The sequence below is a fragment of the Suricata suricatta genome, chromosome 3 (genome assembly GCF_006229205.1).
Source record: "Suricata suricatta isolate VVHF042 chromosome 3, meerkat_22Aug2017_6uvM2_HiC, whole genome shotgun sequence".
NCBI classification, from domain to species: domain Eukaryota; kingdom Metazoa; phylum Chordata; class Mammalia; order Carnivora; family Herpestidae; genus Suricata; species Suricata suricatta.
Window position 1 is genome coordinate 59,059,076 of NC_043702.1, and position 26,927 is coordinate 59,086,002.

The 26,927-nt window shown below is 34.2% G+C and overlaps 1 protein-coding gene across 1 annotated transcript in view; it reads left to right on the forward strand.

Annotated features, from left to right (window-relative positions):
- The window catches only part of TLK1 (tousled like kinase 1), a 138,769-nt gene that overhangs the window by 28,151 nt on the left and 83,691 nt on the right, over positions 1-26,927 (forward strand). The window contains exon 2 of the mRNA XM_029934394.1: positions 11,328-11,446. Within this exon, the coding sequence (XP_029790254.1) occupies positions 11,328-11,446 (119 nt within the window). The remainder of the gene's footprint in view (positions 1-11,327; positions 11,447-26,927) is intronic.

Below are 26,927 nucleotides of genomic sequence, written 5' to 3' on the forward strand. Positions count from 1 at the left end.
TTTTTTCTAACATTCATTTTTTTGAGAGACATAGAGCGTGAATGGGAGAGGGGCAGAGAAGAGGGAGACACATATTCAGAAGCAGACTCCCCCCCCCCCACCCCCGGACACGGGGCTCAAACAGACCGTGAGATTATGACCTGAGCCAAAGTCGGACACTTAACTGACTGAGCCACCCAGGCACCCCTCATTATTAATTGAGTTTATATGGGGGAAAGATTTTTCAAAAACAAAATAGTTTTCGGGGGGTTGGGATAACTGTATGATTTTCTAGATATATGACTATAGATAAAATCAAATCCAAACTGAGAATTGGATGGGGTGGAGGTTATGTAAGCTTCTCATTTAGCAGCACTTCAAAAAATGATAATTTTATTATGTATTACTTTTAGGGTCTTTTGCCAATGGTTTGCTATTATGAATATGGAAACATTTTTGAATGCCAGGGGCTACTATGAAGTATAATGTTAATTGTTGAATAAAATGTATATAGAAAAAAGACTGGAAGAAAATAAACTTGAATGATGTTGACATCAGTTATTTTTGGGTAGTAGGACTATAGGTGGGATTTTTAGGCTCTAATTTTTTGCATCTTTGTGTTTTTCTTTTATTGTGGCAATTTGGGGTTTATGACCAATGGTATAAAGGGAAAGAAGTGAAATTGCTTCTTGTCACTATTTTATAAAGATAATGCCTTTTTCATAAGGCAGATAGCTTGACATTGGGAAATGTTAAGTCAGAAAATTGATATAATTGGAAGAAAACTTGGTATAAGTCAGACTTTTTAAATGCAAAGATTTGCTGGAACACTGTGGTGTAAAATTTGAGGGCCAGCCTTGTAAGGCTTATACTTAATAAGGCTTTGCATGTATTACTCTATTTTGGCAGCTTTGCCATAATACAGAAGTAAAAGATATAAGAGAATGAAAAATGGCAGTTGTAATCATTTATAAAGATACGAGGGGATTGATTATATTCTAGGCCATTTAGGACATCGAGTAAATAGGTTGAACCATACGAACCCATTTTACAGGTTAAAAATGTTTGAATACAGATAACTTCATATGGTTCAATCTTTCAAAAATCATAATTTCTCATCCTTTATTAAAATTGATTTTCTTGATAAATTGGTATATTTATCTGAAGTTGCGGGTTTTTCTATTAAGGTTGCAGGTAATAGGAAATGTTGCTAAAATTTAAAAATTTTGTTACTTGGGTGGTTTGGTCTTTGGAAATGTGTCTTTCTAGAGGAACATTATCATCTTAATGGGCTTATGCACATATTTATGTATCTGGCACCTAAACTTGTGGCATACTCTGGAGCTGTATAGCAATTTAGAGCTGGGAATGATGGCTGAAGTGTGCGTTTATTTTCATTAAGCAGGATAATTTATGTTAAACATGTCTGTGTAGGCATTGAGAGCAGGTAGGGTTCCTAGGCAGAGTGGTTTGTTTTGTTGAGAATCTTTTGGGTTTATTAATTTAAAGACTTTACTGTTATTTCTTTATTTGAAAGCATAGGCTAGAGAAATTGAAAGTGAGTACATTGGAATGTTTCACTGTCTATTAATATTCTTTTGTTGCTTTCTCTTACATGACTTCTTGGCATGTGATTTGGGGCACTTTGCTTACTTTTCTAGGATTCAGTTACAGTAAGTAAAAATTGTGGAGGCTGTCTATTCCAAGAACCTGCTACAAGGTTTACAAGTATCATCTCATTTAATTTGCATAAGAATCCAATGAAGTAGGCTCTTTTATTACCAGGATTTTAGGACAGAGCTGGGATTTGAACTCAGTCTGATTAAGCCCATGTTCTTAACCCCTAAAGCTATATAGGTACAATAAATGTCCACAGAAATCCATTTTAGGAGTCTTGTTGAGGATATGATAGAGATGATGTTGGTAAAATAATACTTATATTGAAATCACTGTGTAAACATTAAAATATTCTATCCTGTCATATGTATGTGTGTATATATATAATATATATAAGGCCAATCTTTATTATTGTTGTATTGTAGCATATATATATGCTCACACTTTATTGAATACTTACTAAATGACAGATTTAGTTTAAAACTCTTCATATTTGCTTATTTTACTCTAACAACTAACAGGTACATACTTTTATTATCCATTTTTCTCCCTTAAAAATTTTTTTTTGTCTTTATTTTTTAAGAGACAGAGACAGAGAGGGAGTGGGGGAGGGGCAGAGAGAGAAGGAGACACAGAATCTGAAGCAGACTCCAGGCTCTGAGTTGTCAGCACAGAGCCTGATGCAGGGCTTGAACCCACAGACTGTGAGATCATGACCTGAGCCAAAGTCAGAAGCTTAATGGACTGAGCCACCCAGGTGCCCCTTATTATCCATCTTCTATATAAAGAAGTTGAAACATGGTTAAAGAACTTGGGCAAGTTTGCACTACTTGTCTATCTGTGCATTCATTTTTGTTGGAAAAAAGCTGCCAGACATTAAAAAAAATTTTTTTTTATTGATTTATTTTGAGAGAGAAAGAGAGCGAGCACGCACACACATGCAAGCTGCAAAGGGGTAGAGACTCCAAAGCAGGCCCTGCACTCAGAGCAGAGGGGCTCAGTCAAACTCAGGAAACATGAGATCATGACCTGAGCTGAAATCAAGAGCTTAACCATCTGAGCCACCCAGGCTACCCTGTTTTTTATTTATAAGAGTAAAATTGAATTTAAATTATTACTCATTTTCTAAGGTCATGACAGGATAGAGAAAAAAACCCAGAACTCTGTGTTTTACCTATGATGTAAGCTATATATTTCCTTTAATGAATAATTTGGTCTCATTATGTCTGAATTCTTTGCTGTAAGGGTTACAGCAAAACTGTTTAAAATGACTAAGTATCTTAAAGATAAAGTGAGGTATTAATCTGACTTGGAGTGATTCTAGATCAGACTTGTCTTCTCTTTACCACAGGCTTATATAACTGAATGTGTGCACTAGATCGAGAAACTTGACTTTCTATGCTTACTCTTTAAAGTCATTCTACTTGAAATATTTGGTGTGAGTGTATTTATGTATATATGTGCAGTGCGTATATATTTGTGTAGGTAGATGGACAAATGTATATGGCTCAGAAATAGATTTGTGAAGCAGAATAAAGTACAAAAACAGACCCATGGTTATGTGAGAATATGATAGATGACCAGAGAAGTATTTCAGATCAGTGGGAGAGGTTGCGTTTCTGATAAATTGTATGACATTTTATTTTGGAAAAAATTCTAGCTATATACAATTAAATTCTAAATGTATTAAATTTTCAAATGCTAATATTGAAAATCATTAGAAAAATGTGGGAGATATTTTATTAGATTCATGAGGGGAAAAGGTTATAAAAGAAACTGGGCTACTTTTGTGATAGCTATTTAACATGTTGATTTAACTGCCAAAAAATTAGGATATTTGGTTTTATTTATTTATTTGTGCTTTCTTAATGTTTATTTTTAAGAGAGGGATAGAGAGAGAGCACGTGAGTGGTGGGAGAGGGGCAGGAGGGAGCAGAGAGAGAGGGAAGCACAGGCTGTGAAGTGGGCTCCAGGCTCTGAGCTGTCAGCACACAGCCCGACATGGGCCTCAAACTCACAAACCTAGAGATTATGACCTGAGCCAGAGTCAAAGTCGCTTAACCAACAGAGCCTCACAGGTGCACCAGGATGTTTGGTTTTAAATTGGAAATCAAGCCATGGAATAAATGTTGAAATGCAATATACTCAACAAAAATAATAGCTATATTCACTAAATATGTGATACAAAATACTGTATATGAAAATGGATATATTCTATCAAACGTGTTAAAATGGATGTTTAGGGCCGCCTGGGTGGCTCAGTTGGTAAGAGTCTGACTTTTGATTTGGGCTTAGGTTGCAATCTCAGGGTTCCTGAGTTAGAGCCTTGCATTGCCTCTGCACTGACAGTGTGGAGCCTGCTTGGGATGCTGTCTCCCCTTCTTTACTCCTCCCCTGCACGTATATCCGTGTGTGCTTGCACTTTCTCAAAAAGAAAGAAAGAAACATTAAAAAAATAATAAAATGTATGTTTAAAGACAAGAGTTGGAAGTAATTCTGGAGTGTTGAACAGTGTAGATTTCTTAAATTCTTTTTGTGTCCTAAACTTTCAGATGTATTAAAAAATTAATGAAAAGGAATGATTTAAAAGGAATCTTTTATCTTGTTAAAATAATTTCTAACTTAATCATGGTATTTTTGTTTTTGCCTTATCAGTCATAATGTGAAAAGTATTAATAGAGTGAAGACCATAACTGTTCTGTATAAATCAGCTTATCAGATGAAATATAAAAAGTAACAATTAAAATCTGGAATGAATTAAAATATTTTCAGACTTTAGGAAGTTTTAAATTTTAAAATGTGAGGCAATGGTTTAGTCGCAGCTGAATCTATTAGAAAGGTCTACGTGAACAAACTTATTTCTTTTACTTCTTAGTAACTGGTATTAACCTTTTCAAAACATGCTTTCTAGATACCGTGATTTTATTTGGGCTGTCTGCCAAGGAAGATGAAGTCTTATGGTAATTAATAAATGATACAATGAAAGGTAGATTCCTTGTCATAAAAAAAGGTGATAGAACTATAAAGTAATGCTGACTAACCAGAACTAATACTGTGTTCAAATACATCATTTTTTTTAGACTGGATACCTTGGAAGACTATAGTTTAACAATAAGTAGCATTTATTGACTGACTGAGTGTGTGTGTGTGTGTGTGTGTGTGTGTGTGTTTATAAGAGAGGAAGAGAGAAAATGGGGCCATGACAAATTGGGTAAAATTGTGGCTTTCATTTATGTTTCCTTAAAATTTTTCTTTATAGAATATGATGTGATCTCTAATTTGAGTAGTGACATCTTGTTATATTTTATGTGAAATTTTGGGTTTATAATAAATTTTATTGAGTAGTTTAGTAAGAATAGTAGCATAATTATGAGACGTGGTTGTATTTAAAGATAGGTATTTTTTTAAGGATGGTGTGCTCTTTATAGTCGCTTTTATTTCTTTTTCAAAAGTATAAACACTGTATAATGAATTTAATGGATTATTGTGAAATTACATATTCTTCAGAATACTGCACCTCTTATAATTAGGACCAAATTTTTGGATAAGCATCAGAAGTGATCGTTTGATTTCATAAAAGATTAAAATCTTTGAAATGTGCTTGCTATAACAAGTCTGCAAACTTCCTATTTTTACATGGCTAAAAAAAATTGAAAGAATAATACTGTATGACATGTGAAATTCAAATTTTAGTGTCCATAAATAAAGTTTTATTGGAACACAGCTGTTTTTGCATTTTAATAGCAGAGTTGAGTAGTTGTGACAGAGATCCTGTATGGCATTCTCAGCACTTCATACAGCTCTTGGTGCACTACAGATTTCAGTGTTGCAGTTATAACTTGACGGTGTTTTGAGTGCCATGTGTATTGCCAGCCTGCAATATTTCTTTTATTTTTTTTATACCAGTGCATATCTATCATGTCAAAACAAGAAAAGAAAGAAAAATGGACTCTGAGTGACATGCTTTTAAGGCACACAGTGGAGTGTGTATTATTTTGTTGAATCAGAGAGCAAAACATTTTTTTTATTATGCAGTGACACTGTAGCTGTTAGAGTAGAATATATGTTGACATTATTAGACTAAGCATACACCACAGTATTCTCAACTCTCAGTTTTCTTTCTGTATTTCTATATTACTTTTTTTCAGCCCTCAATTTTCTTAAAGTAACAGTCAATTTAAAATGGAATATCTTATCACAGCATAATTTCTTCATAAAAATAAAAATTGAAAATGAGATTGCCACCAAAATAAGTTTCCAAGTAGTTCATTTGTTAGCCAAGCGAGGAAAGCCATTTACTGATGGTGAGTTAATTAAGTTGTGTTTGACTGTAGCCAAGAAATGTGTCCAGGAAAAAAAAAACAAAAGAAACAAACCAACTTGTTTTAGACCATAGAATATTTTTTTTTGGCCAGAACACTTGATTTAAGAATTGATGACATTTGAAGTAACATTAACAGTCCATTAAAAAACAAGGAAAGTAATTTGTAATGGTTTTGCTTGGCTCATGATGAGTCAATAGATATTATTGATACTATTCAGTTGTTTATTCAAGGTGTTAGTGCCAGATTTGAAGTGGCAGAACAATTACCCTCTATGAATAGTCTGTGGAGAGCAACTACAGATGAGAATATTTTAAAGTTGAGAAAACACTAAGCACGATCTGAAGTGGAATCTGCTAAGATGTGCTACAACTGATGGTGGTAAAAATATGTGCGGAACAGAAAAGAGCTTAGCTGGACAACATTACAAGGCTTGTAAAATGTGAGAGGTTCAAAGCTATGGTTATTCATTGTGTTACTTATCAGTAGGTGCAGAAAACGTTTGAATTCATCCTGTGTTCTTGGTTCAGTTTTGTCAGTGGTGAACTTCATTTGCTCTTGTGGAATTAACTTGCATCAGCTGCCTGAATTTTTGTTAGACATAGAGCAGCTGACTATCTTGACTGGCTTATTAGCAGTGGTAATTTTTTTTGCAATTATTTGAGTTTAGGACTGAGATTGAAATTTTTCTGAATGAAGCAGATAGCCTTCAACCACGAGTCAAATACTGATTGGCTTTGAAATTAGCTTTTTCTGGAGATTTGGAAATGTTTTTAAATAAATCAGACCTAAAAATTTGAGGCAAAATAGTGCTTACATGTGAAAGTTAGCTGCTATAAAGTCATTTCAGTGGGAACTGATGTTTGAATCATAAGTAACATCAAGCTCCTTTATACATTTCTCATACTGTCAAGTGAGATCTTCATTCCCATGAATTTGCATGAATATATTTTTCTTCATCAAACTACAACTCCAGCAGCATTTTTCAGACGTTGATGCAAATGCAAAGAAAGTTTCCATACCTCAAAATCCATTTAATTGTGCATTTGAGGAACTTCTACCTAGCCTTCAATTGGAAATGATTAATCTGTAGTGTAATGACACATTGAAAGGCAAATATCAAAAGAAGAATCCAAGAGACTTCTGTAGGTGCCTTCAAAGTAATGAATATACTCAATTAAAATCATATGCTTGTGGGTTGATACCATTATTTAGCAGTACCTGGCTGTCAAAAAAAAAAAAAAACCATTCAGAGATAAAGATAAACACACAAAACCTGATCAACATTATCACTTGAGTATTTGCAATAAATTTTGATGATTAGAAACTCAAGTTAAGTGAAATATTACCTCACCCCAATTCCATTATTTTTCATTAGCAGACTCTATATTTTATAGTATTAAAAATATTATACTGTTACTATATCTTGAATTTGTCAGCAAATAATTTGTAGTAAGTTTTTCTGTCTCATTATGTAAGTACCTGATTTTGCCTTTTGGCCTCCAAAGACTGAAATAGTTAAGATAGGGCCCTTTTCAGGAAAAGTTTGAGGACCCATATTCTAAAGTAGTGCTTCTCAAACATAAGTGCTCATAATAATAACCTGAGGATCTTGTTAAAATGCAGATTCTGATTTGGTAGGTTTGGTGGGGGACCTGAGATCTTGCATTTCTTTTTTTTTAATTTTTTTAATGTTTTATTTATTTTTGAGAGAGATAGAGACAGTGTGAGCAGGGAAGGGTCAGAGAGAGAGGGAGACATAGAATCCGAAGCAGGCTCCAGCCTCTGGGCTAGCTGTCAGCACAGAGTCTGATGCAGGGCTCGGACCCACAAAATGTGAGATCATGACCTGAGCCGAAGCCAGACGCTCAACTGACTGAGCCACCCAGGCACCCCTGATTTTGCATTTCTTATAAGCATCTGAGGTGAAAATAGATGTTCCTGGTCAGTTGACTGCATTTTGGGAAGCAAAGCTTTAGTGTTCAAGGTTACATTTTTATTTAGATAAGTACACTAATGTTTGTTAAGCATCTATGATTTGTTAGGAATTAACCAGGGATTCTTGCATATATTGCTATTAAAATGTCATAAAAACTTGTTAGAATGTGTTAAGGACTATCATGAGGCTGGGACCCCTAGTAAAGAGTTTTGATTAGAAACCAATTGTTTGTTTGCTTATCCTTGAGTGTATAGCTTCTTGTGGGACCTCATGGGGGAGTGTTGAGGTCTAGAGGAAGCTGTATATCTAAGAAACAAAAACAATGGAAAACAAAATACCACATTATTATATTAGTTGGTTGGGGTCAAAGCAGGGACTTAGGTCCTCTCTTCCTTGCTAAATTTCAGTGGGCCATCAACCCATTACCAAGCCAAAGAGTAGAAAGAGTATATAGCACATAAATGTTTCTTCCTATCTCTTGCTTGCCTTTTCATTTTTATAATGTTAAAATTCTGATGAAGTCCTATTTATTTATTTAAAATGTTATTTGTAAGAATTGTGGTAAGGTGTACATAATATAACATTGATCATTTTAACCATGTACAGTTCAATCCCATTAAGTACATTCACATTATTTTACTGTCATCACCACCATCCATCTCCAAAACTTCTATTTTCCTCATTTGAAAACTCTGTATCCATTGAACACTAATTCCTCATTCCACCATGGCTGTCTACCTTTGGCAACCACCATCTACTTTCTGTCACTGAATATGACTACTTAGAAACCTCATATAAATGGAATTACATAGTATTTTTCCTGTTATGTTTGGCTTATTTCACTTAGCATACTGTCTTCAAAGTTCATCTGTGTTGTGTCTTGTGTCAAAATTTTCTTCATTTTTAATGCTGAATAATCCATTTTATGCATATACCAGATTTTGTTTATCCATCAGTGGACATGTAGGCTGTGTCTATTTTTTGGCTGTTGTGAAAAATGCTATGCTGAACATTGATGTAGAAAGATCTATTCTAGTCCTTGTTTTGTTGGGTATGTACCTAGAGGTTGATTTTCTGGATCATATGGTGATTCTATATTTAATTTTTAAAGGAACTGCTATATGGTTTTCCACAGTGGCCACACCAGTTTGCATTCCTACTAGCCATGCACAAGGGTTTAAATTTCTCCATAGCCTTACTAACACTTGCTATTTTCTGTTTTCTGGTAATAGCCATCCTAATGCATGTGAAGTGATACTTCATTGTGGTTTTGATTTGCATTTCCCTAATGATTGATATTGAACCTGTTTTTATGTACTTACTGGCCAGTTGTATATCTTCTTTTGAGAAATGTTTATTCATATCCTCTACCCATTTTTAAAATTGGGTTGTTTTTCGTTGTTGAGTTGTAGGGGGCTTCTTTATGTATTCTGGATATCAGTCCATTATGAGGAATATGATTTGCAGATAATTTTCTTCCATTCTGTTGGTTGCCTTTTGACTTTTTTTGATAGTGTCCTTTGATACACAAAAGCTTTTAATTTTGATGAATTACAACTTACCTATTTTTTGTTGGCCTGTGCTTTTGGTTTCATTTCTAAGAAATCATTGACAAATCCAAGATCCTGGCACTCTCCCCTATGTTTTCTATAGAGGAGAATCTATAGTTTGAGGTCTGTACATGCAAGTGTAAGATCCCTTGGATATCAAGAAGGAATGGGCTCAAAAGCAAAAATTGAAGTCTTCAGCTTTTTAATCGTAGTTACCTCTTTGAGTTGGAGGAAAGAAGAGTGGGCAGGAAAGATACAGTTAGGTACAGAGATGCAAGTAAACATGATAGTCATTATCCATCTAGTTTTTTGTCCAGATAAAGATGAAAGGTAAGGAAAGGAATTTTAAAAGATAAGATCCTATAGGACTAATTCTTAGCATTTAAGATAGAGGAATGTCAGAGTATGTGGAAGGGGTCTAGAGTAGTTTGAAAATGTCCACATGTGATTTGGGATTCTGATAGTATCTTCCTTGTCCCTTCTGAGAACCACTCATTTTTATCAGTTCTAAGGTTTTATCAGTAGAGAATTGGCAAACATAAATAAAATAAATTTTACAAGCTTAATTGAACTTTAGTTAGAATTTGTGCTGCTTTCTTTCAACAACAGCCAAATCATGGAAAGAGCCTAAATGTTCATCAACTGATGAATGAATCAAGAAGATATGATTTATATATACAATGGAATACTACATGGCAATGAGAAAGAATGAAATCTGGTCATTTGTAGCAATATGGATGGAACTCGAGGGTATTATGTTAAGTGAAGTAAGTCAGGCAGAGAAGGACAGATACCATATGTTTTCACTCATATGTGGAACAGGAGAAACTTAACAGAGGACCATGGGGGAGGGGAAGGGAAAAAATAGTTAAGGAGAGGGAGGGAGGCAAACCATAAGAGACTCTTAAATACTGAGAACAAACTGAGGGTTGAGGGTGTGGAGGAGAGGGGAGAAGGGGTGATGGGCATGGAGGAGGGCATTTGTTGGGATGGACATTGGGTGTTATATGGAAACTTGACAATAAACTGTAAAACAACAAAAAAGATTTCGTGGTGCTTTAGTCTGCATAGTAACAATTACATGAGGATGTTAACTTCCCCTCTTAATTCTCCAGTGATTGTTTAGTAATAGATGTTACCTTAATGATATATGTGTGTTTTTCATGTACTTGTTAGAAACTGAAAATTATCCAATGTCCAAAAAGTCTTTGGGATATGACAATCATAAAACAATTCTTCACAGTTAAAAATACAGTCAGATATAAGGTGCATATATGAACAAAATAATTACTAATGTTATGGTGTCAAAATTCATATAAGCTAAGAATAGGGAGATTATACTATGAGAGTAGTGTTTTCAGACTGTGGACCCATGGTCCATTAATGGCTCATTAAATCAATTTAATAGATCACAACCAGTGTTTTCTCTTTTCTAATAGACAAATAGAAAATATTGGAGCGCACTGCATGTAGTAAGAAGTAATTGTGGAATTTTTAAAAAATTTATTTATTTTGAGAGAGAAAGAAAGAATCCCCAGCAGGTTCCCCCCCCCCCCATCAGTGCAGAACCTGATGTGGGGCTCGATCTCAGAGCATGACCTGGGCTGAGATCAAGAGTCAGACACTTAACCAACTGAGCCACGTAGGCACCCTGGAATTTTTCAATATATGTGTCTGTATACTGAATTGTGTGGGAAATCCATTTTTAACTGTGGATTACAGTCAAAGTGTTGGAAATGCACTGTAGTTTGTTTTGCTAAATGAGTATGGGATATGACAATTTAAAATGTTAAAGACTCTTTCATCTGTTTATAGAATTCATTCATTAAGTTTATATTGATATTTCAACTAGTCATCTCTGTATATTTTGTGTTTATGTGTATATGAAGATATATATGTATTTGTATTTTTTTTTAATAGGTGCAATGGATGAGCTTCATAGTTTGGATCCAAGAAGGCAAGAATTACTGGAAGCTAGATTTACAGGAGTTGCAAGTGGGAGCACTGGGAGCACTGGCAGTTGCAGTGTTGGAGCAAAAGTGAGTAAAATTGTAATCTTTATTTGACATTCTTTCTTTGTATTAAATGACCTAAAATATATTTTGTAAAGGATCCCTACATATGTGCTTAAAAGCAAATTATTATTTACTATAATTTTTATAATGTATAGGGGAAAGGTCAGTATAAATATGATTTTTAATACAGCATAATATGCTTCGGGGCATTATATTATATATATGTTAATATATGTTATTATAGCATAATAGATTTCAGGAATAAAAATGAGTTTATTAGATTATAGTACTCTTCTCCTATTATATAATTTTTATTTTCCCTGTTCTTTATCTCTTCCTTGCCCCTGTCACCCTTGTTCCTGTCTGTATATGTTCTTACTTGCAAATAATACAAATAAGTCTATCTGGGGGCATCTGGTGGCTCAATCAGTGAAGCATCCAACTTTGGCTCAGGGCATTATCTTGCAGTCTGTGAGTTCGAACACTGCGTCAGGCTCTGTGCTGACAGCTTCATATTCTGTGTCTCCCTCTTTACCCCTCGCCCACTTGTGTTCTCTCTCTCTTTCAAAAGTAAATAAACATTAAAAAAGCAAAAAAAAATTTAAGTGTACCTCTTAGGCCTTCCAGTGATAAACATCAGGTTGTCTTCAGGTCTGAAATTCACACTATAGTGAATTTCATGTACTTGTTCTCTTATGGGCCTTTGTGATCATTTATTTAGGTTATATTCCCAGGAGCAGAACTGCTTGTTATAGGGTACGTATAGAGTTAAACTGAATAAATAGTGTAAGATTGCTATTCAGAATAGTTGTATAGAACTAATCTGCATTTTCAACAGAATGCATGAGCATTTATATATCCATACATCTCAGAAACACTTGGCATCATCTGGATTCTTGATTTTTTATAGTCTTTAACAGGTATCTCAGTAGTATCTCATTTTTTCACTCATACCACAGTTATTTTCAGCATTTCCTTATATGCTTGTTGGCTTTTTGGGAGTCTCCTATAAATTGTTCCTGTCAGGATTAGTGATTACTTTTTCACACTGAACTGATTTTTCCCATGTTCTTTGTATATTCTATACATCAATTCCATGTTACTTGTATATAGCGCAGATAACATCAACTGTTTTGTCATATCTGTCAACTTTGTTCATAGTATCCAGCATTGTACAGGATCATTGTAGAGATCTCTTTAATTTTGTTGTAATCAAACTGATCAATTTTTTTTTTTACTTAGAATCTATAAAGTTTTGAATAGCTCTTAGTATACTATGAAAAACAGTCCTCACCGTGAACCATCTGGTCACATAGGTCCTTTTGCTATTATTATGTTTTAAGTTATTTTGCTACTAATTTATTGCAGTAGGAATAAAGGCTTAATTAAAAACAACTTTATTAGAAATTTCAATAAGAATTTAACATACTAAAAACCTTTTTGTGTCACATAAATCTTGGTGTACAAGCAGCACATGCATCATAAAAGATAAGGATATTGTCATGCATCCTTTGAGCCTAAAGTGGTCCAGGTTGCTCTGGAAGAATATTATATGGTGAAATTCTTTGGTTAAGTGACTAATGAAAATTCTCTTTCCTTTTTTTCCTTATAAATATGTTATCTGATTAAATGATTCTTGAATTTTGGAAAATTCATCTAGGGTAATAACATTTAATGACTGAGATTGTATATAGTCATTACCATCAGTTTTAGAGTCTGAAGGTGTTATCTCTTTGTTTTCTGATTTGTCTTATAATTACAAAATGTCTTCCTCTGTCATTTTCTTCTCTTAACCATCTTGGGTGGAAGATGAAAATTTCTTAATTCTCCACTGGAGTCAATGCAATCTAAAATCAGTCTACAAAGATGTCTCTAGTTTTTCATACATTCTTGAAAGATGGCACAGTACTTTGGGCAAGCCAAGATAACTGAAAGATGGCAATTTATTTCACTATTGCATCACTCTTTTAGGTCATTAACTCTATTGTTTTTCTATTTCTACCATAAAAAATTACCGCAGAGTTGCTTAAAACAACAGACAGTTATTTTCTTACAGTTCTGAGAGTCAGAAGTCTGAAATTGATCTCACACGGTTAAAATCAAGGTTTGTGCAGATCTGGATTCCTTCTTTGAAGGCTCTAGGTGGGGATCATTTTCCCTCCCTTTTTTTGGCTTCTAGAGGCTGTCTGAATTTCTTGGCTGGTGGTCTCCTTCCTCTATCTTCAAAGTTAGCAGTCATATATCTCCCTTACCATTTTTTGGAAGTCACATCTCCCTCTGACCAAAATCTTGAAAGGTTCTTCCTTTCCAAGTACTCATGATTAGATTGGGCTCATGCCCATCTGGATAGTCTGGCATTTTTCCAATTCAAAGTTCTTACCTTTACATTTGCAAAGTCCTCTTTGCCATATAAAGTGACATTCACAGGTTCTGGGATTAGGGTCTGAGCATCACTGGGGGTCATTATTCTGCCTGTCATATCATCATTCTATTTCTTTAATGGTTTTTTTGTTTTAGCATAGTTGGGAATAATTGATGAACAATGATGAGTAATGATGAAGTAATGTAGGATTATGTAATAATAAAATATAGGAAAAATTAGATCCCTAAGATCTCATAATATATTTTAAATTTGCGAAAGGATCCATTGGATATCTGGTGATTTATAACCAGATAGAATGCATTTTATTCTATTAAAAATAAATTTATTTTTTATGCTTTGGATGATCTCTAAAAGAGAATAAAAGTCCCAAAGTACCAATCTTTACAAATAGCTAGAACTACTCAAAAAAGAAGCTCAAACATTGAAATTGGGTCCAGTGGACCCTAAGTATTTTAAGAATTAAACACATCTTTCCCATTTTGGACCATAAAGATATTCTATAGATTCTTCTGTTAATTTTATAGTTTTACTGTCATATTTGCACTTTAGGCCTTGCCTTTTATATAGTATTGTTAGGGACCCAGTTTTATTTTTCTCCATCTAGTGAACCAGTTTTTGCTACATGACTTCTTAAATCATCCATATTTTCCCACTGATTGGTGATGCCACCATTATCATATATATTAAGTTGACATGTCTTTATGTGGATCTGTCTGAAATTTTCTTACATTCCAGTGGCCTGTGTTCCTGTCCCAGTATCACATTTAAAAAAACTGTATTTTGGTATATATTTTTTGTATGGTAAAACAAGTCTCTTCTTTAATTTTATTTTATAAGGTTAACTTAATTATTTATGGATCTGTATTCCCTCATAAAAAATTTGAGCATCTCTTCATTTGCTTGTTAGCTTTTGGGAATTCTTCTATAATGGTTTATTTGTATCTTTTTCCTTAAAAAATTCAAGTAGAATTCTTATTTTAAATGCATTGAATTTATAGGTTAATTGAGGAAGTAGTAGAATCTTTATAAGATTAGGTTTTCTCATCCAAATACATGAAGTGTATTCAGTTCTTTCTATAGAGGTCTTAAGAATATTTGGCTAGCTTTTATCAGTTATTTTGGTGAATTCCTAGATCTTTAAGTTCTTATGGCTGAAGTGTTTTTTTTAATTTTCTAGTTGATTATTGCAAACAACACAGGAGGCTTTTAATTTTTTAAGTTTATTTATTTATTTTTGAGAGAGAGCAAGGGAGGGGCAGAGAAAAAGAGAAAGAGAGAATCCTAAACAGGCTCCACACTGTTAGCATGGGAGCCCAGTGGGGGCATCGAATTTACAAATTGTGAGATCATGACCTGAGCTGAAGTCAGATTGATTAACCAACTGAGTCACCCAGGTACCCTTGGGGGTTTTTGATTTTTATAGTTTGGTCTTGTATATAGCTGTCTTGCTGTTGATATATTTTGTTGTTGTTGTAATAGTTTGTAGATTCTCTAGGTTTCTCTAATAATATTCTTTCAAAAATGGCAATTTTTATTTTTTACACCTCATATATGTATTTTTTTCTTTATATTAGTCATGACCTTCAGGAAATACTCTATTGTTTTGAGTGGTATTTATGCCACATAAGCAGCTGTCAAATCTGAAAGGAAGGATAAGCTTTATTTGTAATTTACAGAATATTGTAAACAACCCAAATGTTCCTCATCTAAGAGAAATGGATTAAAAAGAAGTGTAGTATGTATATTTATACAATGGAGTATTATTTAGCAATTAATGACCTGCAACAACATGGATGAATCTCAGATGAGTACATTATGCTAACTTTTAAAAGAAGCCAGATTCAAAAGGCTACATATTACTCTACTTTTTTTTTTTTTAAAGTAAGCTCTACCCCAATGTGGGGCTCAGACTCACAACCCCAAGATGAGGAGCTGCATGCTCCAACTACTGAGCCACCTTTATTTCCTTTGTAACACAGGGGTTATTAATGTGGGATATTTTGAGCTATTCTTTTGTTACAATATCTAATATGTTGCATTACATTTTGAAAATAGTTTGTATGATATTAATTCCTGAAGTGTGCCCTGTTTTGTAAACATGTCGTATCTAATAGCTCTTAATTTTATTTGTTCAGATCTTAGATGTTTCCTAGTATTGTCAGCTTGTCCTTTTCCCTGAGTGGTGTATTAAAATCATTAGCTGTATAGGGAATATAGTCACTGGTATTGTAATAGAATTGTATGGTGACAGTTGGCAGCTGCACTTGTGGTGACCATAGCATAACATATAGAGTTGTTCAATCCTATGTTGTATACCTGCAACTGATGTAACATCTGTATTTCAATAAAAAGAGAAATCATTAGCTGTGATTATTGATTTATGAATTTCAGCTTGCCATTTATCAATATTTGCTTGATATATTTTGAGGCTATATTTTTACATGCATACATCTTATTCTTTTCTTTTTGTAATTGTAATTATTTTTTCCTTAAATATTTGTTTTTTTCAAATCTTAATATTTTTGGCCTTCTTTTGGTTCCTGTTTGTCTTAGATATATGGGTATATGTTTTTCTATTTCATTTTTACTCATTTTAATTGTATTTCTTTTAGATCATATCTTTTTTTTTACTGTTAATTTATTTTTGACAGAGAGCAGGGGAGGGGCAGAGAGAGAGGGAAACAAAATCCGAAGCAGCCTCCAGACTCTGAGCTGTCAGCAGAGTCTGATGATGGCCTCAAACTCATGATCCATGAGATCATGACCTGAGCTGAAGTCAGACGCATATCTGACTGAGCCATCCAGGTGCCCTGTCACATGTCTTTTTTGAGAGAATATTAGTGTTTTTACCTATTAAATGGTGGGTTTAGTCCATTACATTCATTGTAACTATTTTTATTTTCTGACTTGCCCCTGCTATCTATAGTCCAATGTCTTCTAATTATACTTCACTTTTATTCCCTTCTACACCTTGCTTTCCATTGAACAGATTGAGTTTTTCTTGGTGTTTTAAAATTACATGTTCTATTTTTAGTATTATGATACTGTATACTCACATATATTTATACTAATTATATTATTAATTATATTAATACTCAAACTGATATTTATATATTTCTGCAGGATTTCCCATTGACCCCCTATTTTTAAAATAACTTTTCACTTTGAAAAAATATTATAGATCTATATTATGCCTATAGAAAATTGAAAATATCGTACAAAGAATACTTGCATACTCTTTATCTAGATTTAAGAGATGATAGCATTTTTGTGAAATTTGTGTTCTTGTGTACACATCTCTTTCTTGTATCACTGTGGTCTCTGCAGTGAATGTGAACAGACTTTTCTCTGAGGTGGGGAATGGTACTTAGGAACCAAGTTGGGTATGCTTGTTGTTATGCGGTAGTCTCTTAAAAGAACATCAGCTAATTTAGAGGGAATGTGGAATCAGGAAGTCAACATTCAGTATTTCCCAGCCTAATTATTAATTAAGGCAAGGATCATCAGTGGATGTTAAAATCATTTAGTGAAATGTTTCAGAGACTAGTTTATTTTCAAGGTCTCAGATTTCACCTTATCGAGGAGTTATTTATTACAAAAGAGCATATGGGTATTTAAAATGGAGAGATTTGTTAGTCACCACCATAATCAAGGTCAAATTTTTATTGGTAGTGACACAGACAGTCTGACATTAGGCTCACTCTGAGGAGATGCAACAAGAGGAACCCCTATAGTTTTCATAGTGGAATTTTTTTTTCCATGGTGGAAAAATTGGATTTGAATTTAGTCATTAGAAAATAACTCCTGCAATAGCATGCTGAACAATTGGCCTAGACTCTTCAAAGTATTCAGTGCCAGGAAGAATGGAGAGAGGCAGAAGGACTGTTCTGTCTAGACCAATTGAGGTGAAAGAGACATAGCCAAGTGCAGTCTGTGAATCTGTGAATCCTGATTTGCTCCTGGATTGGGAGAAAAATAGTTATAAAGAATGTTTTTTGAGACAGCTCAGGAAATTTGAGTATGGGCTCAGTATTGGAGGATGAATTAATGTTGGCATACTATTCTTTGTGGGTAGGCTTCTATTTTTAAAATACTCATTTAAATTTAAAAACAAATATAGATTGAAGCTACAGAACGTAAGATACTGTTGATCAATGACTGTTAAAATGGTTTTTATTTAAATTGATGGTGATAATGTGCCTGTAAAATGCAGTATTGTTGGGTAAGCAGATCTTAATAATGGTAAACCGTTGAGTTTACACTGTGGAAGTAAAAGCACAAGGATCACAATTCTGATAGTGATGGTGCTCTGGGAGAGGAGGAAAGGGAGAAAGGTAAGAAAGTTGTCTAGGAGTATAATCATAAAAATTTTGTTTGTATTGAGCTATGCTGCTTATAAGTAGGAAAGTAATAACTATAGGCCACAGAGATATTGTAAATAGAACTTTTAAATTACTGTGACAGGGTGTAGAAAGTGCAGTAAAAAGAAATAAGTCAATAAAAGTGAGGGGAGAGAGAAAAAAGAAACAAAAAATTCTATTTTAAGCTATTACATAATATGGAAGGAATAAAGCCAAGTATATATTATCACAACAAATGAGACTCCATCTATAGGCTATTGACAAGAAGCATTTCCCAAAAATGACAGATTGGAAATAACTGGAAGGAAGATTTTGAGATCAGTTTCTCCCCAACTTGAAGCCTTCCAGTCACATTTAAAATAAAATTAAATCTCTTCATCATGCTATAATAAGACTTTCTGCTCTAACTTTAGACTAAATACCCCATTCAATTAATAGCTGTTCCACTCTACCCACATTATTACATTAGCCACTTGTCTCAGAGATACTGAAGAATTTCATTCAGATGTTTGCTCAAGTGTCACCTCTTTAAAGAGGCTTTCTCTGTCTGCTCTATATAAGAAGATAGTGATACCACTCTGCCCCTTTCTCTAATTTCTGTAGAAATACTTCTTTGTTCCTTATTCTAAATTAAATAAAGTACTAAATATTTGTTTGTTTATTGTCTGTTTCTTATTTTGTACCGTGTAAACTCTATAAGTCCTTGGAGTTAAGTCTGTTTATTTCCCACTGCTATATTTCTAGCATCAGCAATAGTACTAATAGTACAGTGTGTGTGTGTGTGTGTGTGTGTGTGTGTGTGTGTGTGTGTGTACTAATAGTACAGTATATATTTCATTCTTCAGAAACAAAAATCTGAATCGAACAAAGATAGATACTCTTTAAGGACTAATAATCCATAAGGAAGATATAACAGTTATAAATTTTTATATATCATACAGTTCTAAAAATACATGGTGAATGTATTAAAGTATAGTTACAGTGAAGGATTTTAATTTTAAATGTTAAATTTTTTGAAATTTTGACTGTTATATATAAATATATATATAACAGCAGGTTATACGGGATTTGCAATTTGCACAATGTAATCTATAGGCTTGATTTGATAGATACCACATACAATAGTCAGTCCTCTTTATTTGAGGATTTTGTAATTGCAAATTTACCTTTGCTAAAATTTATTTGTAACCTCAAAATCAAAACTCAGATTGCTTTTGCCAGTCACTCAATTACCTGTGCATGTGCGGTGTTGGAAAATTTGAGTTGCCTAAGGCTGAACAAAGCAACACTCTGTGTTTCAGCTCTCATACTTTAAACAAAGTGTTCTTTTCACAGTTTACTTAGTGCCATGTTTTTCACTTTTTTGTGCTTTTTATTCGTAATTTTGCTGTTTAAAATGGCCCCCAAGGGTAGTATTGCTGAGTTGCTATCTAGTGTTCTAGGCACAAGAAGGCTGTGATGTGCCCTAGGGAGAAAATACATGTGTTCTGTAAGTTTTGTTCAAGCATGAGTTATAGTAGTGTTGGCTGTGAATTCAGTGTGAATGAATCAACAATATATATTAAATAAGGCATCTTAAAACAGAAACACACTTGTTTACAAAACAAGGTTATGTATTAATTGATTAACAAAAAATGTCTTGAGAAGCTTGCAGGACCCTAACTGTGTATTTCCCTCAGTGGTGATGATTCAGCATTCACTAATTCAGTGTTCACAGCTAATAACAAAACTTGACTGGAGAGAGAGAGAACTTTTATTCTATCATGTTCTACTTCTTTTATCTTAGCCCAAGCCTGCTTCACCTGCTTATTTTATTTGTCCCCAGATCCTTGTGGCATGAGTTTGTGACTCTGTTGTGAGATTACCAATAGAAGGTAAAGGTAAACATTATAAAATGTACTGATGTAAAAGTTATTGTGTGGCTATCATGTCAGGAAAGGAGCTAAATATAAAGATTATTTTCTTATTGTATGTAGTGAGGAGTCACACATGGTTTAAAGAACTTAAAAATTGTGTGTATTTAAGGGTAAGGTAACCATTTGAAAAATGTAAAATAAAAAAATACAAATATGTGAGGAAGAAGGGGAAGCTGTGGTGCTAGTGGGCTAAATTCTTCATCATTCATGGGAGAGTCAATAAAGGACTTCTCAAAATAGAGTACACACAGTAGAATACTCTGCCCTTGTTTGAAAGAAAGAAATTAGCAAAGCAAAAAAGGAGTGAAGAATTTATTATATGTTGATTTGGAATTTCCCAATCTCTATCAAGAGGAAAGAAGTGCAGGACAGTTTACATGTTATTTTTTGTATGAGAAGGAAGGAACCAAGTTTGTATGTTTAATTTGTTAGTTGTAAACATATAGTCTCTAGAAAGATAAGAAAGAAAGTAACATAGCCTGTATGTATGGCTTATTCAAAAATTGCATTAAAAACAGTTTTTAAAAAAATGGTTGCCTCAATATTGGGACTGGCGTGGGAGGGAGAAATTTTATTTCTGTAATGAAATTGTTTTCCATGTGCTGGTGTTGGTTTTATATTTTAAAAAATGTTCCATAACTGTTTTCCCTCTGCCCAAACTGTTTTGAAGACTTCGAAAGTTTGAGTGTGTGCTTGCCATGTGTACATAACTGTGTATCTCAGAGTATAAGTGATTATGTACTAGGGGTTACCAAACTTTCTTCCTCCTCCTGTGTTCCTTTCTCCCAATAACTTGAAACTTTTATAAAACCTTTATTGAGATATAATTCACATACCATAAAATTGACCCATTTTCAGGTCTACCTTTCAGGGGTTTTCAGTATATCACTAAATTGTGCAGCTATCACCACTCTCTAATTCCAGAATATTTTTATCACCCCAAAAAGAAACCCCATACACATTAGTGGCAGTTCCCCATTCTCCTGCTCTCCTATCCTACATTTAACCCCTGGCAACCTTAGTCTGTTATCTGTCTCTATGGGTTTGTGTCTTGTGAACATTTTATACAAATGAATTTATACATGTATGGCATTTTGTGGCTACTTTTGTATCTATGGACTTGCCTTTTCCGAACATTTCTATAAATGGAAACATAAAATATGTACCATTTTATTGTAGTTTTTTTCACCTGGCATAATGTTTTCACAGCTCATGAATATTATAGTATATATTAATACGTCATTCCTTTTTATGACTAAATATTCCATCATATTGATGTGTCACATTTTGTTTATCCATTCATCAGCTGTTGGATATTTGAGTTGTTTTTATTTTTTGATGTGAATAATCTTTGAATTCACACTGGTACAACTGCTTTGAACACTCTGGTACAGGTTTGGGTTTTGTTTTTTTTCTCAGTCTTTTTAGGTATATATCAAGAAGTAGAATTAAGTCACTGATATTAGCACAGGAAAAGAAAAATAGACCAATAGAACAGAATGGAGTCCAGCAATAGACTCCATATACATATATGGAGTTATATCCAATATAACTTGATATGTGGTAAAGGTAATAACACAGTGCAGTGGGGAAAGGGATAATCTTTTATAATAGATGGTGGATCAGTTGCATATCCATATGGTGGGAAATGATTCTTGACCCTCAGGTCTTACCATCATACAAAAATCAGTAATAGGTGACTTACAGATCTAAATATGAAAGGTAAAACAATAAAGATTTAGTAAGAATAGTGACAAATTTCATAAATGTGCCACAAGGCACTGACCATAAAGTGAAAACATTTCTTTCTTTTTTTTTTTTTTTTATATTTTATTTACTTTTGAGACAGAGAGAGACAGAGCATGAGAGGGCGAGGGCAGAGAGACAAAGAGACGCAGAATCTAAAGCAGGCTCCAGGCTCTGAGTTGTCAGCACAGAGCCTGACACAGGGCTGAAACCCATGAACGTGAAATCATGACCTGAGCCAGAGTTGGACACTTAACCAACTGAACCACCCGGGAACCCCAAAGTGAAAACATTTCATAAATTTAACTATGTTCAAATGACACTAATAAGATGAGTGAAGAGGCAAGTCATAGAGGATTCATACTGAGAATTATGTGAAGAAATCCTACAAACCAAGAAGAAAAAGGCACATAATCCATGGTCAGAGTTGCAAAGGCCAAATTGTTCTACCACGCCTATAATGAAAAGTAGTAGAATTGTGTCCTGTTCTTCCAACCCTATATTCATTCTTCACAGAAGTAATCCATATCTTATAGCTTTATATTGCATGTTTTGTTTTATTTGTATTTCTAAGTAAGATTATATAACGTAGGTTCTTTGTTCTTGGTTCTTTGTCTTTTTCTGTTGTAGGTATTTATTATTTCCTTTTTTTTTTTTTTTTTTTTTTTTTTTAGTTTATTCACCTATTTTGAGAGAGGGAGAGCAAGCACGAGTTGGGGGAGGGGCAGAGAGAATCCCAAGCAAGCTCCACACCGACAGCATAGACCCCAGTATAGGGTTCCATCTCACAAACAGTATGATCATGACCTGAGTAGAAATCAAGAGTTGGACGCTTAATAGATTGAACTGTCCAGGTGTGCCTGTTGACTTCCTATTATAGAAGATGAGGCATTAACTCTTTTAAATGTCTCTGCCTTCTGCCTCTTTAAAAATACTCAGATTTCCCTGACTCCATCCTAATTTAGATAGACAGCACTGCAGTTTTGGGGTTGATTGTTATCTCATTATTTACATTATCACCATGCAAATTTAATCACAGCTATGAAGGCTCCATGATTACATCATTCAAATACTGTCTAGCAGAGGTATGCAAATCTCATTATTTTCAAATACAAATTTTTATTATTTTTTTATATTTAGACATTCACCGCAAAATTTTGTAGTTCTGTTGTTAATTTGGATAGTTGGTCTCTCTTTCTCCTGGATGCCTGTCATCATGGAATCTACCTTCTTGACCATCCTGGGAATTCCATTTGTGTCTGTTCTGTGTTTGAGCTCTGCTTTCTGTATGCCATCTCTTCCTCTTTCTTGGTTTATTCCTCTGCTTTGGTGGAACAGATTCTCTAGTTATTCCCTGAGGAAAGGTAAATGAAAAGTCAGATTTTTGAGACCTTGCATATTCTCTTCTTCCCTTTGGTTTATCTGCATGTAGAATTCTAGGTTGGAAATCATTTTATTAGAATTTTGAGGCATTGTTCCACTGCCTCCTAGCTTCCAATGTTACTGTTGAGCATTCCAGTGCCATTCAGGTTCCTCATCCTTTGTAAGTAACCTGTTTATTTCCCCCTAAAAGCATTTAGGATTTGCTCTGTAATCCCTGGCATTTAAAATACTTTATTATGTCTTGGTGTGGGTCTTTCTTGAGCCAAGTGCTTGGTCAAAAGTGTGTTCTTCAGTGCAGAAACTCATGTTTTCCAGTTCTAGAAAAATTTCTTGAATTATTTCTTTGATAATTTCAGCTCCTTGATTTTCTTGTCCTTTTTTCTGGAACTCCCATCATTGGGACCAGGACCTCTTAGATGGATTCTCTAGTATTCTTTTTTCTTTGAATTTTTTGGTCTCTTTCAGGGAAGATTTCTTCAACTTTATCTTTGAAACCATCCTTTTTTTTTTTTTTTTCTTTTCATTTTAGGTGGTGTATTTTCTTTTGCCAGGAAGGGTTTTTTTGTTTGTTTGTTTTCATTTTTAGTTTGCTAGTCTAGGATATTTAATAGTGGTTTTATTTTTGTGTGAAGTTTTTTTCTGCTTCCTTTGTTGTCTTTATTTCTTACCAACTTTAAAAAGTTTTTTGTTTGCATATCTTCATATATGTGGTGATACTGGGCTTTGTTCATGTACATGCATTAGACACTGAATCACTTACTGTATTGTATTATGTTTATTTTTGAGAGAGAGAGAGAGAGAGACAGCATGAGCTGTGGAAGGGCAGAGAGAGAGGGAGGAGACATAGAATCCAAAGCAGGCTCCAGGCTCTGAGCCGTCAGCACAGATCTCAACATGGGGCTCGACACTGGGCTTGACTGAGGGCTGGAACTTATGAACTGCAAGATCAAGACCTGAGCTGAGATCCTGACCTGAGCCAAAGTTGGAAGCTTAATCAGTTGAGCCACCCAAGTGCCCCAGGCACTGAAACATTTATTGGAAGCTTTGTGTGAGTAGGGAGTGTTCATTGACCAGAAGTTTTATAGTGGGATGACATAGCTGGGTCATTTTTCTGAGAGATTTTCGATTTTTCATATCTATAGGTCTTGTATCTTGAGATAGTGGTTATTTTTAGAGAGAATGTCTATAGTCTTCTATCTGTGGAGTATAAGGATTTTATTTTTAAGTAATCTTTGCATCTTAATATGGGGCTCAAACTCAAAACTGTGAAATCAAGAATCGTACACTATACCAACTGAGCCAGCTGGGTACCCCACGATTTTTTCTATTTAGAAATTTTAATGGATTACTTTTTTATTGAGGTGTAATTGACATGTAACATATTAGTTTCATGCATACAACATAATTTCATATTTCTATATATTACAAAATGATCACCACAGTAAGTCTAGTAAAAATATCACCAGAGTTACAATTTTTTTCTTGTTATGAAAACTTTTAAGATTTAATCTCTTAACATTTTTCAGATATGCAATACAGTATTATTAACTATAGTTCCCATACTATACATCCCATCATTTATTTTATAACTGGAAGTTTGTATCTCAGTTGACTTGTTTTGTTCATTTCACCTACCCCCCATTCCTTGTCTCTGGTGACCACTAATCTATTCTCTGTGTGCTTGGGCTTTAGGTGGTTTTTGTTTATTTTTTAAATTTATTTTTTAAAATTCCACATTTAAGTGAGATCATAAACTTTGGTCTTTCTTTGACTTATTTCACTTAGCATATGTGGCAAGATTCCACCCCCTTTTTTAATGGCTGACTATATTCCCTTGTATATATGTACACCACATTTTCTTTATCCAGTCATCCATTGATGGACATTTAAGGTGCTTCCGTGTCTTGGCAGTTGTAAATAATGCTATAGTGAACATGGGGTGCAGGTAACTAAAGTTTTAATTCAAATTCCAGCTAGCATACAGTGTAATATTAGTTTCAGGTGTACAATTTGGTTATTTAACACTTTGAGACAACACCCAGTACCCATCACAAGTACACTCCTTTTCTTTTTTTTAATTTAAATCCAAGTTAGTTAACATGATTTCAGGAATAGAACTCAGTGATTCATCACTTACATGTAACATCCAGTGCTAATCCCAACAAGTGTCCTCCTTCATGCCCCTTGCCCATTCCTCCACCCAACACCCCTCCTGCAGCCCTCAGTTTATTCTGTGCATTTTAGAGTCTCTTATGGTTTATCTCCCTGTCTGTTTTTACATTTTTTGCTTCCTTTTCCTTATGTTCATCCGTTTTGTATCTTAAATTCCATGTGTGTGTGAAGTAATGATGTTTGTCTTTCGCTGACAAATAATACATTAGCATAATTCACTCTAGTTCCATCCACATGGTTGCAAATGGCAAGATTTCATTCTTTTTGATAACTGAGTAATATTCCATTGCATTTCTATGCCACATGTTTATCAGTTGATGGACATTTGGCTGTTGTCAAAATTGCTGCTATAATAAACATTGGGTTTCATTTGCCCCTTCAAAACAGCATAACTGTATCCTTTGGGTAAATACCTAATAGTGCTATTGCGCAGTTGTAGAATAGCTCTATTTTTAAATTTTTGAGGAACCTCCATACTGTTTTTGGAATGGCTGCACCGGTTTGCATTCCCACAAGCACAGAGCATAAGGGTTCCTCTTTCTCTGCATCCTCACCAACATCTGTTGATCCTTATATTGTTAATGTTAGCTATTCTGACAGGTGTGAAGTTGTATCTCATTGTACTTTTGTTTGGTGTTGACTGAGCATCTTTTCATGTGTCAGTTGGCCATCTGAATGTTCTTTAGAAAAGTATCTATTCATGTCGTTTGCCCAGTTCTTCACTGAATTGTTTTTTTGGGGGTGTTGAATTTGATAAGTTCTTTATTGCTTTTGGATACTAACCCTTTATCTGATATTTTCTCCCATACTGTTAGTTGCCCTTTAGATTTGCTGATCAGATAACTTTTTGCATTAGTGTTTGATTTTCTTTGGGTAAATACCCAGAAATGGGGTTGCTTGATTATATGGTAATGGCATTTTTTTTAAGTTTATTTACTTATTTTGAGAGAGAAAGAGTGAGCGGGGAGATGTGAGAACAGGGGAGGGGCAGAGAGAGAAGAGAGACAAAATCCCAGTCATGCCCCATGTTGTCATTGTGGAGGCTGACATGGATGGAGCTCATTCCCATGAACTGTAAGATCATGATCTAAACCAAAATTAACAGTTGTCAGCTTAACTGACTGAGCCACCCCGGTGCCCCTGGTAATTCTATTTTTTAATATTTTTAAGGAGCCTCCATACTTGCCTTTTTTTTTTTTTTTTTTAGTTTATTTAAGTAATCTTTATACTCAGCTTGTGGTTCGAACTCTTGATCCTGAGATCTTGAGCTGCATGCTCCACGACTGACTCAGCCGGTTACCCTGCTTTATACTATTCTCCATAGTGGCTGTACTAGTTTATATACCCACCAGCAGTGGCCAAGGGTTCCCTTTTCTCCACATCTTCACCAACATGTTATTTCTTGTCTTTTTGATAAGAGCCATTCTAATAGGTGCAAGGTAATATCTTATTGTGGTAAGATTTTTTTTTCTTTAGTTTTGGTTTTCAATAGTTTGATTATAATGTACATTTCTTTGTATTTCTGTTTGGAGAAATCAGCTGCT